The sequence below is a fragment of the Patagioenas fasciata genome, chromosome 12 (assembly GCF_037038585.1).
Source record: "Patagioenas fasciata isolate bPatFas1 chromosome 12, bPatFas1.hap1, whole genome shotgun sequence".
Lineage (NCBI taxonomy): Eukaryota > Metazoa > Chordata > Aves > Columbiformes > Columbidae > Patagioenas > Patagioenas fasciata.
The window spans coordinates 14,635,413-14,655,902 of NC_092531.1; the positions used below are offsets into that span (position 1 = coordinate 14,635,413).

Here is a 20,490-nt window from a genome sequence, read left to right on the forward strand (position 1 = left end):
ACATCAGTTAGGGCCAAGCCATGGGAGAGATTAGCATGTGCATCTTAAAGAGGAAAAGTATTACGATACTGCGGGCAACCAGAAGACAATAAACTATTCTAAAATACATACATCTTTTTCTAATAGATTAAAATCAACATTTTGAACTAACTTGAATTAAGATATTAAAAGAGCGGTTTTTATTATATATATTTGAATGTTTTTTATTATACGTATTTGAATGGTATATTCACCTTGCATGCCACAGATCGGATATATAGAACAAACAGAATATATGTGTGCATGCACACACGTTGTTTATGTATATGTATACACAGAGGTTTATTTTCAGTATGAAGAACGAACTCTGAGTCTTGCTACCTAGACAGCAACAATGCATTTTATTTTAAATAGACAAAATACCAATCTGTCCCCTTCAAGATCTTTCTATTATGAAATGAATACAGCACAGCCAAGGTAAGAAGATGGCACACGGACATTTACTACTGGCAGGTTTTACGGCAAACAGGATTTTTCAGAAGCTGACTGGAGAGAACAGCCGAGAGGATTCCCCAGAAGGAAAAGAGGCAGAAAGAGAAAAGGACTCAAAAGGAGACTGGGCTCTTAAAAAGGGAAAACCTTAAATCACAGGCAGAAAAGCTGCAGGTTACTGATGGGGCTTTAAACTGCAGCACGTAGAAAGACGAGGCCAAGAGGGCATATAAGAAGAGTGGTTGTGCTAACAAAATTTGGGATGTTCATTAGAGAGGCAGGACAAGAAGACAGGAAAAAAAATAGGCAGAAAAGGGCATTTTGTTCACTATTGCAAAGGAGCAGCAACAGAACTTGGCAGTGGCCTGGGTACAAAGGGAGTGCAGAGCAGCTTTAAAACTGCAACCTGGAAAGAACAGATTTTTCAAGAAGGCGATTTGAAAAGGTGAAACAGCAACTCAGCTCTGAAGCAATTCAGAGCAAGCAGCAAGCGACCTGCAAGGAAATACCCAGCAGATACGTGTGCGGTTGAGCCAACAGTGAAAAAGCAGAGATAATATATGGGGATTGTATCCTCAGCAGCACGGAGATGAATTCTCAATCTGTACAGCTGAAGAAGAATATCCTTGGGTGTAAAGGAGACAGAAAAAGAAGAAAGCAGCTGGAATCCACTTGGCTGGTTCTTCAACAATGACCCAAAAGGAGAATTGAAAAGAAAGTTTAGATCAATTTCTAAACTCAAAATGCCCCTTTGAACACTCAGGCATGCCACAACTTACCTAAACTCTTTGCTTAAGGGGAAAGATATCTAACTGTCTTGCATTTCCAAGAAGGGTCCCCCACCTAGGATCATCCACTCTATCTCCAAGCCACACGAAAGCCTAGCATTTTATTTCTTGTAAGTGGTGGTCAGTGATTTTAGACAGGTTGTACATCAGTAATTAAATGGCCTTCCACAGAAAGAGACAGGTCCAGGAGAAAGGCTGAGACCTTCGCATACCAGCCTCGGAAGAGAGAAGGGGCAGAACGGAGCTTCCTCCACCACAGCCTGGGGAAGATAAGGCCCCAGGAAGATGTTATGGCAGTCTTCTGTACTTAAAAGGGGCTACAACAAAGATGGGAACAGACTTTTGAGCAGGGCCTGTTGTGATAGGATAAGGGGTGATGGTTTTAAACTAAAGGATCAGAGATTCAGGCTGGACATGAGGAAGAAATTATTTATGATGAGGGTGGTGAGATCCTGGCCGAGGTCACCCAGAGAGGTGGTGGATGCCCCATCCCTGGAGACATCCCAGGCCAGGCTGGATGGGGCTCTGAGCAACCTGAGCTGGTGAAGATGTCCCTGCTCATGGCAACACAAACCCTTCTGAGGTTCTGTGATCGTGTCCTGCTGATTGCACCAGAGTCCTGCAGCTCAAACATCTGGGAGTCCCCCTCTCAATCCGATCCTGCTAGCCTGAGCCATAAAAAAAAAAACATGTATTTCCGTATTCCCTTTGAATTCAAGTCTCTTTTCCACAGGAGTGCACTAAACTACCAGGACAACCAGCCTCCTTTTGAGACACTATTAGCATGTGTTCGAGAAGGCGGTTGGTTAATTGCCCAATTCAAACTTCAGAGAGTTGTAAGTAATGGAAGTCTAGAATGTTTAATTGGGAAGCTCAGAGTATGATTATTTGTATAATATCAGTTAAGTGAGAAGAGTTTAATTTTTAATTATTTCAATTAATTTATTGCTGGGAGATTTACTTGGAGAATTTAAACCTTATCTGTTTCATCAATTAAGAATCAGAGATTCAACGACTGGATGGGAAGAGCATCTGAATGAATCAGCGGAGTTACGTAACATATTAGTCTTTTTTTAACTATATTTGAGTTCCGAGGGAGCAGTGCATTCCCAAAAACCTAACGAGCTGCCTATGAATTTTTTGTTCAGGATGTAGATGACCTATTTTTTAATTGTCTCAGCCCACATAATTGATTACATCTCTGTCTGTTCAGGAGAACTATTAAAGCACTAGTGATCATTTTGATACCACCAAGTGCCCAAATCTCTAATAAAATATGTCATGTATTGAGCTTCTGTGACAGACATGTTCCCATGTTCAAAATGAACAATGACAGTCACATTCTCCAAATCTGTTCGACCGATTAATGATATTAAAGATCTTAACAAAACCCAAATTTTGTAGTACCGTAACCTTAACTTATTCATCTGCTTTGGTTTGAATACATGCAGAACCACCACCAATGAGTTTTTTAAATGTACATAAATATGTACCATGCAAACTGATTCTTGTTAGTCTAATTTACTCCAGTAAATTAGCTATTTTATATGCAATAAATGTAGTTTTCTCTACGCTCCCCACAATAATGAATTCTTCTATCCAAATTAAGAGGTAAACATCATGTTATGTGCATTTAAACCTCCCGAAAACATAAGTGTTGATGAAACAGTTTACTGATATCATCATTGTTGATTAGAATTTGTTAAGCATTACCTCTTGGATATATCTGTAGAGGCTCTATTAACTGTCCATTTACTTGCTGTTCCATTACAGTGGAGTAATACTGCAAAGAGATTAAAGAAATAGATTACTCAGTAATGTATGAACAGTAGTAAGAGCACTTATGGATTGTTTAATTCATTTTTTTCTTAATTGCCATAGTACATATCAGCTTTTAGAACGCTTTCTTACTATTTGCAGCTTCACACAATGAAGTGGCACAGAGGAACATGAGCTCCAGCACAGGGACCTGGTCTTGGCTCAGATAAGCAAGTTTTAGGCCCACCTGAAACCTAGGAGCACTTCAGAAGATGAGCAAATGAAACATTTACAGCAAACACAGCAGCTGCCACACCTGGAGATGCTGGGAAAAACCAGTCAAACGTGGAAACAAAGAAACGCTGTAAATATGTAAAAAAAAAAAAAAGAAAAAAAAAAGAAAAAAGTGCAATTAGGAGATCTCCAAAAGAGGAAGGAATCTGGAAACTACCCAGGAACACGTGACGCTGAAGCACAGTCAGGGCCGTATCCCACGTCAGAGATGTCACACGTTGCCCCGGCGTATAAATCTAATGCACAGCAGGGTGTGCAAAACTGCTCTGCAGGGACTGTGAGGAATGAGCTGGAGGGGGGAAGGTTATTGATAAAGAAAGGCTCAGAATGGACAAAAAGGGGTGCAAACGTATCTGAGAACGTCAAGACCCAGGAGGACAGAAAATGTCTCATGTGGTGTGAGGGAGCCTGGAAAGCTCAAGGATGAGGACGAAAAACAGCACTAAATGAAGAATTAAACATTTGGATTAAATAAATCTAGATCTCCCCAGATTTAACATCACAACCAGCCGATCTCAGGGCAGGAGACAGACCGTGCTACGTGTTTACCGTCTATAACCCATACGTCTCTCATCGCCATGTGTTAAATATCGATAGCACATCACAAAGCAACCACCGAACGCCTTTGAAGCAAACGGGCTGGCTGTGGGCCAGATCTCCGTGGCATAAATCAGTGTAGCTCCACTGACTTTCATGCTAATTCTCACCAGCCCAGTGTGGTCTAATACTTCAGTGTGTCACTGTTACCGGCGTTGTGTGATACTATTACTCAAACTGGCAAGAATGGATGTCAACAAGAAAAAAAATAAACTCTCAGTCTCTGTGGAATCAAACACGTGTATTTCGCTCACATCAATGGCTTCTCATAGGGCAAGAATATTTTTACTTACGCAACTTACAAAGGACAAAAGTCTATTAACTACTTAATGTTACAGAACACTTGTCTTTCCTCTTACAATGGGATTAAACACATGAACTATAGTAAGCAGATGTTACATGGGCACCATTGTCAATTGATGTGCAGAAGTTTTTCAGTGTTTCTGTTTTTCATGTTCACATCAACAGGAAGAAATTTCCCTTTTGTAAAAAAAAAATACTGTTATGAAGAAAATTGCTGAAGGTTTAAGGATCCATCTCCTGTGTGTACATCTCGTCCATCTGCTGCTAAAAGCACTTCCCTCATTACGATCTCACCACAAGACTTTTGAGGGGGACATCTCATTCATATGAGTGTAATAACTGCATGACCTGTGTTCTCACTGTGCTTACACAGAGCAAAGCTACACATTGCAAAATCCCACTCTTTGGAAATGATCAAGAGGTTTTTCAGGAGTCAAGACTATTCCATAGAATTATTTTGTATCACGGGGTCATGAAAAACATGCCAAATCCTCCTCCCTGTCCCCACATCCCTTCACAAAAATGTGTCACCTGTACCTAATAGTTGTGGAACTGTGCAAGAATCTGCTCCACCAGGGGCCAAAATTGCTTAAGAAAAGCTTTTTAATTACCATTTTCGTAGTGGCATTCTATGACCTGAAGACATATATCTACACAGTATAAACATATAGTACATAGTCTCTAGAATAATCAACTAAAAAAAACCATACATGAGACTGTTCCCTGGAAAAAAAAAAAGTGGGGGAGAGAGAGGGAAAAAACAAACCAACCACAGCCCTCTCCATTACTCAAGCAGTGATGACAAGTAAATGAAATATCAATCATGTAAGCTGTCAACCTTTTGGGACAGCAATAACTGTTAACAAGTAGGTTGGAAAAATTGTCTGAAAATGACTTGTCCTCCACACACGAGCATTTGAGGTTTCCACGGAAAATTAAGATGCCACTGGCTATTTGGAACATTGTTCAGGTATTCTTTTTAATGGAAAATTTGCCAGTTATTGATCCAGAGCATGTACCCCTTGCTTTCAGAAAGCTGCGAGCAACTTTCCAATCAGTGGCTGTCAAAAAATTACTGCCTTTTTATACCGATACGAGGCGAGAGCTGAAGTGCAACTTCACCGCTGCTCAATGTCTGTCTGTAATTAACCGCAAAGCACAACAGAAAAATAATTTTATTTACCATTCTACAATATTTGCATAGGCATAGTACCAAGAATTTCTGCATATTCTAAAATAAGTCCAGAACTGGCTGAAATAAATTACTGTCAAATTTGAAACCCACAGAACTTAAATGTAAGAGGTTGTGCAAGATTCAAAACATCTTCCCCAATTATAGTGTCCTATTTGCACAGAAAAGACCGGTATGATCAGGGAACTCTTCTTTTTTTTTGTTCTTAAACTGAAAGAAAATCCTTTTCTTTGGTTTTGGAGAATGCTGGCAGAACTGGAAACAAACTGCGCCATGTCAAAATTCCTATAAATATTTAAGCAGCTGTTGGATCCTCCAAATATTTGTTGAAGGCCCCAAAATACTCAAAAATGAGTATTTTTCTTCCCTGGCATATTATTCAAGATTACAGTAGATTCATTCCTTTTCTTGTAGGCTAAGAACACTTGTTTTCTTATAAACATATCCCAAATTGACACCTATAGGGTGTTAGAAAGTGAAACCATCAATGCAACACAAATAGAAAACTAGTTCAAAACTGAAGGGAAAATTTTCAGAGAAGAAAAGCTGCTGAAGCAGAAAGAAGTCATTTACAGACATCCCATAATTTTCAAGGGAAAGCAGAGTTGAGCAATCATAACTCTAATGTACTGAAACTTTAACAGTGAGCTTGGAAGCACAGCAGAAAGATGACCTTACAAAAGGCATGATTAATCTCATGACCGTGCCAGGAAAACTCAAGTTTTCCAGTTTAACAGCAAAAATGGCAGCGATTTTATATGTTAAGCCGAGAAATATAAGGAATTCCAGCGGGGAAGCATCACCAGTGATCTAGTTGTATGAAACAGAATAAAATAACTCAAACAAGCACAAACTCCCTTGACTGCCACGAGATTTTTCCCTTTCTTTCTTTCAGAAAAGCGTCTTACACTCTTGAATATCAAACTTGTAATACAACGGTTTCTCCTCCTCTGGAAAGAAAACTGCACATGAAAGTGGCTTATTTAATAAATCTCTGGAGTTTCACAGAGATCAATCACCACCAGCTGGAACCTGAACTTCTTTCAGCCCAGGATTAAGCAACAGGCGGTGACTAAAGTCTCTTTAAATCTGGGTCTACCAGGAGATAGCCAGGTGACGAACGCCCAACCTGGGCCTTCGCATGGGAACAGCATTGGGGTGCAGAAACAGGTCGATCTCTGCAGATACCAAAAGGAACAGAATTTCACTGAAGTCTGGAAAACACGAGCCACCGTCCCACAAAACATGGATAGGTTTGATGTGCTGAGTTCACACACCAAAACTACATTGTTTTGCCAAACTCTACTGTTCCAAGTTAGGGCCATTAACCGAGTGAGAAGTGCACTTCATAAGGAAACAGCATTACATCTGCCTTAGAGAGAAAACACCCATTTGTTATTTTTTGCTTATCAATTCCATTTGAAATGAAATGCTAAATTATTTTTTTCACTTATATCTGTAACATGACAGACACACTGAAGCTATATTCAAATTATTGTGTTTCAATAAGTAACTGCATAGTTTACTTCTGTAGCCAGATTTTATATTTATAGGTATCTAGACAGATTTTACACACATCCAGGTATATAAAGATACACACAGACACACATATATCTCATATTAAAAACCAGAAAATACATCTTTAAATCCTCTATGAATATTGAGCCTGCAGCTACAATGAAACTCTTCTGTTAGGAGGGGTGAAACAGTCTCCAGATGAAAGTAGATTTTGAAAAATTTTTAGAGCCCAGGGGTTCATTTTTAATGAGCCGTTACTTTAAGTACTGCATAAAAAATACAAGAAATTGATAGTCCATTTAGCCTGCACTATACCTAATGCAAAAGTCATTAAGAGGCATTATTCTTAATGTTTATGATATGATCAGTAAGTGTACAAGTCTCTTTTTTTTAAAAAGTCAGGCATGGCCATATATCTCGTGTGATGCAGTTTTTAAACACACTTAATACAGGAATATTATACTGTGAACTTACTGCAGGAATATTGCACTGTGAACTTACTGCAGCTTGTGTTAACACTGATCAAATCAAAAATACACAAACAGAAAATAATAATAATGGAAAATATCAGCATTTGTTATACTGTACCTACATAGGATAGCATGGCTTTCATTTCTTCATCGCTTCTGACAGTAATTCGGTCACCATCCTCATCTTCATCTAACAAAGAAACAATGGAAGAAAACAATGGAAGTTTTAGTATGTAAGGTTTTCAGCTCAACTTTTAGAAGTAGATAAAAATATGAAGAAAGTATAAGCCAATTATACAGGCAACCAGGTACTCTGAAATAATAATGTATAATAATTTCAAGCATTGATGAAGTTTTGGCAGTTTCTTTCATCAGAAATACTAGAAATTAAAAAAAAAAGTTTTCCTCCCACCAAAACCTTCTGGTCTTATTATCAACCCCACCTCAACTCACCTGCCCTGTGTCACGTTCCTCCCACCCCGTCCTCATCCCTGTGACAAGTTACAGACATCTCTGCTCCTTTGTGACCCGGCAACGCTGACCTAAAAACTCTCATTGGATGCAAATTTGCAACGTTTATAGAGATTTAGATGAATTTTGTGATCAGCCTGCGTCTCTGTTCATCGCGTTGGTGAAGAGGCAGCAGGAGCAGCATCGCCCAGGAATGGAGGTTTCACAGTGACAAACGTGGGGACAAGGGACTTGCGGCACAAAGAGGCTGCTTCAGTGCCCACGGAAAGGGAGCAAGATTCTGCTTCAGCAGAACAAAGTGCTTGCAACGAATTATTAACATGAAGATGTGAAGGATGAATAGACTTTCCAAAGACATACGGTGGGATTCAGCAGGTGCGGATTTACCAGGGGTGCTCGATCTCCCCCATCAGCACCAGCTCCAGTGTCACAAACGGCGGGTGCCGAGACACCTTGTGTGGTTCCTCCACCCTGTCCAGGCCCGGTCCCCCTGCAAAGCTCCCCCAGTGTCACCGACGGGACAGCTGTGCCAGGGGGGCAATGGGGCCCTCACCTCCAAATCAGCTACAAAATGGTAATTTCTTTTTATTGCTCTAGCTTTGGGGGAGACGGGAGGGCTTAATGATTTGTCTCCAGTTCTTGCCTGCTGCAATTTAAATATCTTCCTTAAATACTTATTAAAATAAAACAAACACCACACACACGAGGCACATTGGTGTATACCCCAGTTTTACATTTTTGGTTTTGTTTGGTTTTTTGGGGGTGGTGGATTTGTTTGTTTGGTTTTGTGTTTTGTTGCTGTTAGTCTTTGTTTTTCCCCCCCTTTGGAGAGGGAGCTCTTTATAAATAAAACAATCACAGAACATTCAACCAATCCCAAAGAATGGCTGACAAATTCACAACCTTTTTGACCAGAAAAGATCTATTGCAGGAATCTCGAGCACACAGGCCCATGCGAGTTGGGATATTTAAAATGCCCCAGACACCCACCTCTTCCTGAAAACTGCTGTGATTCAGGACACATCCACACACGTGAGGACGGACGGAGCAGAGCAATCCTGCCCGCACTCCAAGCTGCAAGTGAGCGGGTCCGAAAGCCGCTCTGCCCAAACTAACGTGTGCTGGGACACCAAGGAGCAACATACACACCACATTTCAAATGCCTATTAAATATTTAAATACATGGAGATGAGCTGGTGCATTTGTATGGTGTCAGGACCGGAGCAGTGTGTCTGTCTGTCCGTCCCCATGTCTATCGACATACTGTGATATATGTGCTCTCTGCAATTGCAGTCCCTGCATGTTACATCAGCACCAAAAAGTGCTGTGATGCCCTTGGATGAAAACTCGCTCTTGCTCCTAGTTATGTACAAGAATCTGGGAAGGGATCCGAGTCAACACATTAAAATTATCCACGAAAAGTTTGATTGCTTTGCCTGTGAAAACCTTGCAGGTAATTTCCAGGCTATAAGGAAAAAAAAATAAAAAGCAAAGTAATGCAAAAAGAGCAAATCAACAAGAGAAATCAGAGTAAAATGTAACATAAACCCCTTGGAATTACACTTTAAAAATGTAGTGGAAGAGAGCTATGGGACACAGAGGAACTGGATAGAACTGTTACATCCTACAAGAGCCTCGTTTTGTGGAAATTTAACTGGTGAACCACCAGATTGCTACAACTACTTGCTGGGGTTGCCAGCCTGCAGCGAGTCACGAATGATGAAAAGATTAAGAAGAATTAGTGGATAGAAACTGAATTGCTTCCTTGCCTGGAAATGTTTTAGGGAGAAAGAGGGAGGAGCTGTAAAACCGCTGCCTGGCCCAAACCCAAGTCCCCATTGCAGCATGAAACGGGGTAAGAAAGGCAGAAGCAGCAGCTGTCGGAACAGTGAAAGCAACAAATGCCGCGAATCAACAAGAGGGATCAGAGTAAAATGCAGAAGAGAGGAAACATATGACACAGAGAGATGAATATACAGAGATAAAAGCCATTAAATGCACTTGGTTTGAGGGAACAGACTGAGCTGGGAGCATCAAAAAAGGGGGGTGGGGGAAAAGTGGGAAAACTCTTACAGCCCACTTACAAAATGTTTATAAATATCATCCATTATTCATTTCAAATTATGAAGAAATTAACTCTGAAGTTCTCAGAACTGCAAAATTTCTGAAGAGAATAAATTAATAATAGGTTGACAAAAAGGCAGGAAAAAGCCAAAAGGTATTAAAAAAGCCAAATCTAAACCAGCCAGACAATGCTTGCAAAGAGCAAAACCAGAAGAAAATCTCCCTCGTATCTGCGCAGAGATCCCCTGTCATCCTACCAGGACATTTCAGCAGAGCCCAAACCCAAACTAGATACAAACACATGGGCTCAGAAAGATTTCCAGGCTCCTCCGCGAGCACAGAACACGATTTTCCAGCACATTAGGGAAGCAAAAGTAGAACAACAAAAAAAAATCCTACGTACTGGTTGGATTTTGCTAATGTCACTTAAAATGGAGGAAGAAACCCTTGCAAGATACCAAACAGAGTGCAGCAGATGGCAAACAAATATTATGAAGCAATCTTCGCAAAATCTGCAGCGTGTCACAAATATAGAAAATGGCAGAGTTTGGAGAAAAGGATCATAACAGGCCATATGTTGTGAGTGATTTGAGCTGTAGCGATGTGTAATATGACGGTAAAATCCACATAAAGGTCCAAGAGTAGGAGAACTGCAGCCCCAGGTAGGAGTTGCGATGGCTGGTTCACTGTAGATAACAATAACTGAACAAACGGTGGAGCAGCCTGCGCAGGATGGCAATTACCCACAGCTGAAGAAGCAACGAAGCAGGTGAGAACAAAGCTTAAACCGCTAAAATCCAGGCACTTGATATGGAAAAAGTAACCAGGAAAAAAATCACGCATCAATATACATAACATATTTTAGATGCCAGTTAAATGGCAGGGGAAATGGGTTTGTGCAGATGTAAATGGCAGACTAGAGACACGAGCTGAAAGCACAGAAGCAGATGTTAGAAGACACGATGATATAAGTATTTCCAGGAAAAGTTCTACACATGGTACCATTAATATGGGCTACTGCCCTGATTGCAGCAACTGCTACTGGTGCATGAAGTTCAACCAAAGCTAATGTGTGATGTGGGAGGTACGGAAAACAAAATATTAACAAAACATAAAAAAAAAAAGAAAAAAGAAGGGCATGCTCTGGAGCCTGGTTTTGCTCAGGTCTCTTCAGAAAGTCTTGTTTTAAAAAGCAGGGCAGGAGAAATGTTGAGGCTATGGAGAAATAACATTTATAATCTCCGTTCTTAGGTTGCTGGTGTTTTAGGAAAACACTAACATGAAAAAAAAAGAAAAAGCACTAAATGGTACTTTAAGGACCATAAAACAATACCTCATTTGATTATCTACATGCAGAATTATCTATAAAGCTCTAAAAAAATGGAGTATTGCTAATAAGATTGCAAGGCCCTATCTCATTATATCTGCTCTCTCACCTTCAGCATCACTACCTGACTCGTGTAACAGCCCCAGTCCCCTCCAGAACCTTCTTGCTATTTCATTTCTATCAAAGTAAAACAGTTACATAGAAAAAAAATAATAATAAACATTAAAAGGGAACAGTAGGAGCCCTCTGCACTTGGAGAGAACGCTACTTGGTATCTTATCCCCGCAGACACAGATGTTTGACTCGCCTTTGCAGCTTATTGTTCTCCAGATAGGACAATCCTCCAGGAATCCCCTCAAAACTCAAAAAGCAGGGTTCAAAGAACAGAGCTGAAACAGATCTTAGCAGATATAAGCCTAAACCTGCACTAACAATCACCAAGAGCTTCCCTCAGCAAAAACACAACACAACCCCCTTCACAAGGTGCAAGTATCACCATGGACACCCGCAATCGATGGCTTTTTCTGCTTCGGCCCAGCAGAAGGAGAAACGGCAAAAAAAGGCAAACTAAACCCACAGCAGTCAAAAACCAGATATCTGTTCCAGTGAATGGAAACATTAATTTCTAATATGCTGCTATATTCGATACAAAATCTGTATGTTGTACCGTATTTCCGTAGAAGCTCCTGCTCTTTTGGTTTCTTTCAGTGGAGGATTAAAATTTTAAACTTAGACCTACACGTACTTTATACTTTTCATTTAATTTGAGCAATATAATTGTAGTGAGGAGCCAGAGCACGGTAAGGTCATGCTGGTAATTAAAGCTATATTGTAGAAATATGCTCATTCGAGATGTGATTAAATAATAAAATATTGCTTACTTCAGTATCATCATTAAATTTGCATTAATGCATAAATATTTAACTGTAATGTATAATGAACATAAACATTATTTATTTAAAAAATGACAGCTCTATAGCGTAACAAAGGAGACAGTTTATACAAGTCATACTTACACTCAAATGCTGTTGTCGTTGCATCTGGTAAAACTTGACCGATGACATCCTAAAATGTGAAGAAGAATGAGCTATATATCAAATGGCAAATGCCTGAGATGATTTACAGTAAATCACCTTAACTGGTCCCCAGTGCAGGCAGAAGATTTGAAGTCCTGTTGCTCACCACTGCCCCGAAATTACAAACTTTTAACACACAACACAAATCGGTACAAATCATGGTGCTCTTCTCCCTCCTCTCCAGGCTGCCTTCAGAAAAAACTGTTTTCTTTCTAAATAACTCAATCATAAATGCAAATAAGTCAGTGTCGTCTGTTCTTGCAGTTTCAAGAATTGATTTTGTCCATAGGTTGTAGAAAAATGTATATTAACTCATTGAGGCAAGTCATAAAACCAGAGGTTTTTTTACTTGAGAAAGGACATTTTCTCCCTCAGCCCATCTGCTTAAATCGCTCCAACTCCTCCTTGCCACCTCCAAAAAACCACCCTGGTCCTCCCTTCCATCACAAAGTAACCTCATCCCATGACTCCATCCCCGCCTGCAGTTCCTGAATAGCTAGATTTAGGGCTCAATTAAAAATAGGAGCTGCAAGATTGAAGAAATTTTTGCTGTTTCCACCCCAGAAGCACCAGGGACATGGTGGGACCAGCAGCTGCGCAGAGCAAAGCGCTCCCCTCCACGCCGGAAAGTTTGCGGGACTCTTTATCGTTCTTAATTGTGACTGAAACTTCTTCAAAACTTGGTGGATGGATTCAAATACAACGGCTGCCTTGGGAAAAATAAGGTTAAAATACCCAAAGGAGCAGAAGTACGAAGCTGGAAAGCAACCGCAGCCTTGGCAGGATCCCTGTCTTAGGGGAGGTCTGAGCTGCACATACGCAAACCCATCACAAAACACACTTTAATTTTTTCTTTTTTTTTTCCTTTACATAAAGTATTTACTCAAAACTCGGTGAAAGAAAAATCTCTGCTCAGACTGAAATCATCGCGACCTCGCAGCGTATCTGCTGCTGTCAGCCCTCACGAGGCTGCAATATGTCATGTCAGGGCACGGCAGAAACGCACAGCGTGGGTTTTCTCCTTCCTGCTGCCTCGGTTCAGAAAATCACTCCACTGACAGCACCACAAAGTGATTAGAAATTAATGAGCACCAGTATTTATGGAAGTACATACTCTGTGAGCATCTCGGGGTGCTAAGCACCCCCCTGTATCCAAGCTTTAGTGATCGCTGCCCTGTCACTTTTGTTTTCTCTATTTTTTTTTCATTTAGCCTAAACCCAGGAAATTAAACATTCTGTGCAACGTTAAAGAGACTCAATTAATACAATGAGAAAGCAGGAAAAGCAGCCTCAAGATTTCCACACAGCTAACTGAAGCAAACAGCATTTCTAAAACTTTTTCTTCTGGTACTTTCATTTCAGATGCTAAAATAAATCAATAGTAATTGAAACTATTAATTGTATACAAAAAGACAAAACATGTGCAAAACAGCTTACCTAATGAATCTACCAGTAGAGATTGCAAACTTGTGGAGCCGAAAATAAGGGGGAGGAATAAAAATGTTGTCAAATTAACACAAACTCTTCCATTTTGATACTTGTACAGGGTGTGCGAGCTCTGTCAGTCCTCTGCCAACAGCCAGTCCAGTTGGACCCTCTGGCCCTAACATGAAATTAAAGTTTTGCCTAAACAGAAGACTGTGCTGTTAACTCATTATTCCTAAATCGGTTTAGTTAAACATTGAGAATTCCTCAGCAAACACTTCAATGGTGTTAGATTTAAGCCACTTGTAAAACACTTTTATTATGTGGGCACACAGATGCTTCCACTAAATGGATTAAAAATATGTTATCAGAAAAGGACCCCAGTTCTGGGGTATTTATGAACTGTATTTAAGAGGTGGGTGATAAATTCTTTTATATTTATTTTTTCCCATTCAAAGTAACCTTTTCTGTATATTGGGATTCTTTAAAATGAGTGATAACCAAGTACATGAATTTAGGAACTATATTTGTTGTTAAGACAAGAATTACGGTGTGAATAGTTTAAAAGAAAACCCTACCAATGGTCACAAAAACTTTGCAGCTTTCAGAATTTCTATTAATAGATGCACCTGAGAAAAACGTGCCTTGCAGGAGCTGGGACGGAAATCACAACATTGTGCTCCCATTACCATATATTATTTTTATCACCTACATACAACTTCCATGCTCAAACACTGAGCAGACCTCTCAGTGACTCGAGCTTAAAGGACTACTCTAAATTTCAACAGATTACGCGTGATGATTTTTTACTATCACAACAAAGACCACAAGCAATAAAATATTACGACTTGCAGACACTGTTCAAGTGGGTTCACAGACACAGCAGCTTCTGTTTTAACATACAAAAGTGAAAAGCCTCTAACAATGAAAAGAAAAATCAAGAAACAGCAGCTGAAGCAAGAACTCCAAATCTGTTCTCTAGAAGAGCTGTGGAGTACTTTTTTGGGGCAAGAAAGCAGAAAATGTGAAAACATCACTTTAAACAACAGTGTAAATACTGAAATCATGGCCCTCAGTCTCACTTCTGTTCAAACTTGTTTTATCTCAGTATGACATCATGGAGTTATCCTGAATTAACACCAAGTGCTTAAATACTCTGGTGACCGCAAACGAACCTAGACAGCCTGATGAAAAAAAAAAACAAAACAAAACTCATTGTAATTCCTTGAGTGGTGCCTTTAAAACAAATCTCTTTACGAGTAACCTGCAGGTCTGCAAAGCTGATACACACAGAGCATATCTAAAGTGACATTATGAAGAACAGCTCTTAGCACCCAGTCTAAGAAGGTAATCCAGAAAATGCCCAAGGTAAAGCACAGAAGTAGCACCGCTTCCATGGGTTAAGCGTTGTCCTACCACGTCAAGGCCAAGCACTGGCACCAACCAACCTGTGGGTATCAGGATTTCTGTAATACCTGTAAAGGCCCCTTCAAGAAACAGCATTAGAACAGCTGAAAATTAAGAACTGAGTCATTTTTTTCCTGGAAAGGGCTGTCGGGCATTGGACCAGGCTGCCTAGGGTAGTGGTGGAGTCACCATCCCTGGAGGGGTTGAACAGACGCGGAGATGAGGTTCTCAGGGACATGGGGTAGTGCCAGGGCTGGGGGAACGGTTGGACTCGATCGTAAAGGTCTTTTCCAACCAAAATGATCCTGTGATTTAGTGCATAAAGCATTGCACTAAGCATCAGACTCCTGACTCCAACATGTTATGCTACGGTTACAGACAGAATATTTGGTGACTCCACTCCCCAGCTTCTTCTCTGTAAAAGGGAGATGGAAATAACCTTGCACACCAGCCTGAGATGCTGCAAGGTTACGCTCATTTGCATTCACAAGGTTGTTCACATCTCTGGGATGCTAAATTAACAAAAACCATGTTAAAAAAAAATCTTGCTCCTCTCAAAGATAATTTCATGACCCAGGTCAGACCCACGTCTGCAGAGGAGCTGGGTGACCTGAACCACAGGTGACCTGTGGCAGCTGCATCTTTTCAAAACCACCATTAACACAGTGATCTCAGCCTGCAACACGTACAACAGTAAACAGCACATGTGGGCACCCACTTACTGCTGTTCTCCATAGGGCTCTGCTAAATGGAACAACCGCGCAAGGGTTCACTCCTCGCTCCATCAGCTGGGCCTGGCTGGGCTGCGAGTGCCTACAGCACAGGCAAGGGACATCATCAGACGTTTTATGGCTGCCTCAGTGTGCAATGTCCTACACAAACATCACAGAAGATTGGGAAGAACATCGATGATTGCTGAATGCAAGGATAATGACAGAAACTGGGATTTTGTAAGAAAACCAGAAACGTACACGCCTGTCATGTTCCACCATCATCCGCTGACTGGAGAAACTACCACCTATGCCACGAAACATGAAGCTCAACCTGCTTATAACTGGAGAAATACATTTTTTAAAGTCCCGTAGATCTGCTAGATGGCTGCAAACAAACAACTAAGTTGAGCATCAAAATTGTGTGCAGAGGGGGAAAAAATCAGAAACATCTTTTCTCAATGACTTTGATAGTGATGCAGAACAAGACAAGCATTGTGTCAGAACTACTTCAACATCCGTACTATCGTACCTCTGCTTATTTGAGATCTGTCTCCAAAAGGCACGCTGTCTCGTAGCATTGTATCCGAGCTAAACGCACAGGTTCATTTTAACTTCGGGTAAAAAGCCACATGCTGGCCCCAGCTGCAACCTGACAGAGCAGCCACAGGAACTACAAGAGAAGCTGCAGGTGCAGAGAGAGATACGGTCTGACCACCAAGCTGCAGCTGTGCTGCCTGAACCCCTTACTGCAGCTTTACACACAGGTCCCCACATCCCCCTGCCACCCCAAAGAAGGACTCCTGGAGCACCTGAAGGGCCAGTACCCTGTAGGGCCACAGCCTCAGAGTAAACTCCATATGCAGTTTAAGCTTAAGCAGCTCTTTTCTTCAGCCACTTGTCAATGAGTCTACACAGGTGGAGTTTGAGGCCCAAGCTGCTTTGATGCTGAAGCAACAAGGACGAAAACTAAAAAGCAGATTGGTTTTGCAAAGCCATGACCTCAACCTGACAACATTTCTCTATTTACTTTTAAGTAATACAACCAAACTTAATTTTTCAATAATTCTAAAACACCAAAGGATAAGCCAAGCATCAGCAATTATCTCACTTTATTCCGGAAAAAGAGGAAAACATGAAGCAGAATGTGGAGTAAATCTGGCTCAGATTTGTGTCACTTGTCTTTAGGGTTGAGCAGGTTGTCCCCAGCTGGCTGTGTGACCACTGGAAACTCACAGCAATCTACAAGGGAAAACCGCTCCTCTATCTGCCGAAAGTTCTGCTCCCTCTCCTCCATCTATAGAAAGTCTTGGATAATGCCAAACGTTAGGAAGAATGAAACCTGGAACACCTGCCATCTGCTCCAATTACCTCTGCAATCTTCTGTAGGCCCAACATTGAACATTTTCCAGCAAATCAATCCCTTAATCCTCATATCTTCTTGGTAAAATGCACCACATTGAAAGAGATCAGGAGAACCTCTCTCCAATATTAACAGAAAAATTTAAATACACACATGATCTGTGGCATAGGAAGATTCTTCTTTTGAGAAAGAGGGGCACATGGGGTCTCTAGCTGAAATGTGTTATGTATGAAAGATGATGAGATCCTGAAGAAAATAAGTATGACCTGCACACCAGGAGCAGATTTTTTCTTTACGCTAAGGCTGCAATTAAGAAGCAACAGTGAGTGGGATAAATATCCACTGCCATTTCCGAGTAAACAGAGGATCCTCATATACTTGATGTGCAGATGGGGATAATATAAGTCAAGCAGGGGCTGAGGGCAGCTCAGGGCAAGGAAAATGCAGCAAAACCATAGCACAGCAACGCGCCAGATCATCAAAAGCAAGAACACTCACAGCTCATGTGTAAAGCCCACAGTCACCATGCCCGAGCCAGGGAGGCACTGTTCATAATTTCCAAACGACAACTTTTTGGATCACCCCGAAGCGATGCTCATGGCCCCCGTTGTTACCGCACTCAGAGGAACCGACCCTCAGAGGGTCTGGGACCATTGCTCTGCACCTCGGGTCCTGCTGACCACCCCACCGAGAGCAAAACCACCCCGTGGTGCAGCACCGGTACCAGCCCGCAAACCCGAGGGCACCGACCCTGCCCCAAACCCCTCATTTTCGTCAGCCTCTGCTAGAGCCACTTGCCCACCAAAACTTTCAGTTAGCATAAAGCCCATCCCTGAAAAAAACCAACCAACCAAACCACCAAAAAAAACCAACAACACCTTTCGCCTTCCAGGGAGGTTTTTTGTTAGCACTGTCCCCACCCGACCTGGGTGACCGCTCGGTGCTCACGGAGCCGCAGACCCCGCGCAGCGTCCCCGTCCCCTCCCTGGGCACCGGGACCGGGACCCACCAGCACGTCCCTGAAGAGCAGCTGAGGAGCCGAGTGAACGGTCCAGTCGACAGCCCCGCCGTCGGGGATCTTGATGCGGATGACCAGCGCCTGGCTCTCCATGGCGCGGGAGGGGCCGCAGAGCAGCCAGAGCATCCCCGCCCCGCCGGGCTCACATGCTGCGGCGGGGCCTGGGGCTGCTCGGCGGGGCCCGAGGCTGCTCGGCTGGGCCCGGGATGTGCCGCCCCGCCTCGCCCACAGGAAGGACTCGCTGCCCCGGAACCAAAACGGAGGGGCCGGGAGGAGGGAGACATGGAGGAGGAGAAGGAGGAAGGGGAGGAGGGAGCAGAGGCGGCGCCATGTTGGGGGAGGAGGCGCCCTCAGCGCTGTGACAGCCCGGGGAGCGGGAACCGCCTGAGGAGCGGAGAACCACCGATTTTTTTTTTTTTTTTTTCCCCTTACTTTACTTCTGCTTGTAACAGGAAACTCACTGTTGAGACAGCAGAGTCAGGCTCGGATTCCTGCGTTAATTAAAGAGCGTGCAAAGTCCTCAGTGCTGCCCATCTTCAAAATTCAGAGTATTGAGTTGTCCAGTAACAGCTTCTCCTTAAGGACTCATGGAGTGTTTCTCCTCAGGTCATCCAATCTAACACACAAAAACACATACGTGAAGAGAAACCAGTGCCACAGTCCATATATCCCTGCCCAGGCCCTCCCAGTTGGACACAACGCAAACCAGTCCCTTGGGTACTGTGGCAGGGCTGCTCTGTGTTCTGCTCGTTACTGGAACATCCAAACATCGCTATTAATGTGCTTTAAGCGGTTTTGCCAATAGCCAATGGCTTTTATCTTTCTCCAAATCACAGAACACTCCCCTAAATATCTCCAGTGCTGATGTCAGGGTTAAATTCTTCCATCAAAGTCTTTCCCCATCAGTTCAGTGGTGCAGCTGAAAACAGCCCATTTCAAAAAGCCCATCTTAAAGCATCACTCTAACAAAAGAAAATCCCTGTTAGAAGTTATGTCCGGCTTCTTAAGCAGCAGAAAAGAATGGTTACGTGTTGGGGCGTGACAGAGATGTAATCTTCCCACCACAATCACATGCCATCATATGCTGCCTGCGGCTTTTCTAAAAACCAGATTTTTTTGCCTGACAGAAGTCAGAGGAAGGTTCCCCATTCTGCAGCACTAAACTTGCCAGTTCTTTTAGTGGAAGAAAAGCATTAATCTCAATTGTCGGCTATTGATCTGTGTATTTTATCACAATCACATTATCATATATGACAAACTGAACTATTTGAGTTATATTCTCAATTTAGAGGGAGAAAAAAATTGAAGGTATATTTAATGCCTGAAACATCTTCAAGCTTCCTTATATTAGCATTCTACTTTGTGCTCTATGAAAAAAAAAGCTCTTTGAATGGCCATTAGCAGAGATAAATTCTGTCTCTGTTCAATAACTTTATAATTTAGTTCCTACACTAGAAATTAATAGAGCTCCAGCTCCTAAGTATCTAAGGGATTGGTACTGTCCACACAGACGCCTTTCTGCTCAAATGAACCTTTTACCCACAGTCCCCATGTACCTTCAGTCAGGTTCATTTCAAGCAGATTCATTTTCTATTACAGTTTCAGAATAGGATAGAAAAATCATAGAATTTCTATAGAACTGCAATTTTTCTAAAATGTCTTTTTCATTTACAAGACTATAGGGAAAACCAACTCAATCTGCATAAATATTATGCAGGTTTTCTGGAGCTAATGATAACCTGAATCCCCCATTCTGATTTGCGTTGATGCAGCTGTAATCAAAGTTCAAGGTTTTTTACGTATCAGGAAGGAGAACACATCAAACATCTGTTTCTTGACACAGGTTTGTTTTTGCCACATTTTTCTCTAAAACCTATCTTTCCTAAGAAATCTTGCTTCTAATTACACCAACATTTGAAACAAACAGTTAAGTTTCATCATCCTGCAGAGTTGCTACTATGAGAACAGGACTTCACCAAAATCTATTTATATATTTTTCCTCAATGTTGAGTGAAAAATTTGTGTAGCAAGACCACAGGTAGTTTTTAATTTGTATTATAAAATGTTTTTGACTGTCCCAAGAATCTCCTCTTTAAAAGTTTCCCACACAGGAAGTTCAAGAATTCCAGAAAGCCACAGATAAGATAATTAAGCAGTCTGATTTTCTCCACTAAATCCAGATGACAGGCTGTCAGCAAGAAATACGCATGGATTTCCTATTTATAATTGCGTAGCCAA

At 41.7% G+C, this 20,490-nt stretch overlaps 1 protein-coding gene across 4 annotated transcripts in view; it reads right to left on the reverse strand.

Moving 5' to 3' along the window:
• Positions 1-18,491, reverse strand: part of MAP2K5 (mitogen-activated protein kinase kinase 5) — a 125,797-nt gene extending 107,306 nt beyond the window's left edge. For 3 of the 4 annotated variants that reach the window (XM_071813945.1, XM_065847553.2, XM_071813947.1), the window contains exons 1-4: positions 18,244-18,491; positions 12,270-12,318; positions 7,514-7,581; positions 2,973-3,042 (exon numbers count right to left, since the gene is read on the reverse strand). In XM_071813945.1, coding sequence (XP_071670046.1) covers positions 2,973-3,042; positions 7,514-7,581; positions 12,270-12,318; positions 18,244-18,378 — 322 coding nt within the window. In that variant the 5' untranslated portion in view covers positions 18,379-18,491. The remainder of the gene's footprint in view (positions 1-2,972; positions 3,043-7,513; positions 7,582-12,269; positions 12,319-18,243) is intronic. The other variant, XM_071813946.1, reaches the window with a different exon arrangement.
• Between the last annotated feature and the right edge of the window lie 1,999 nt (positions 18,492-20,490).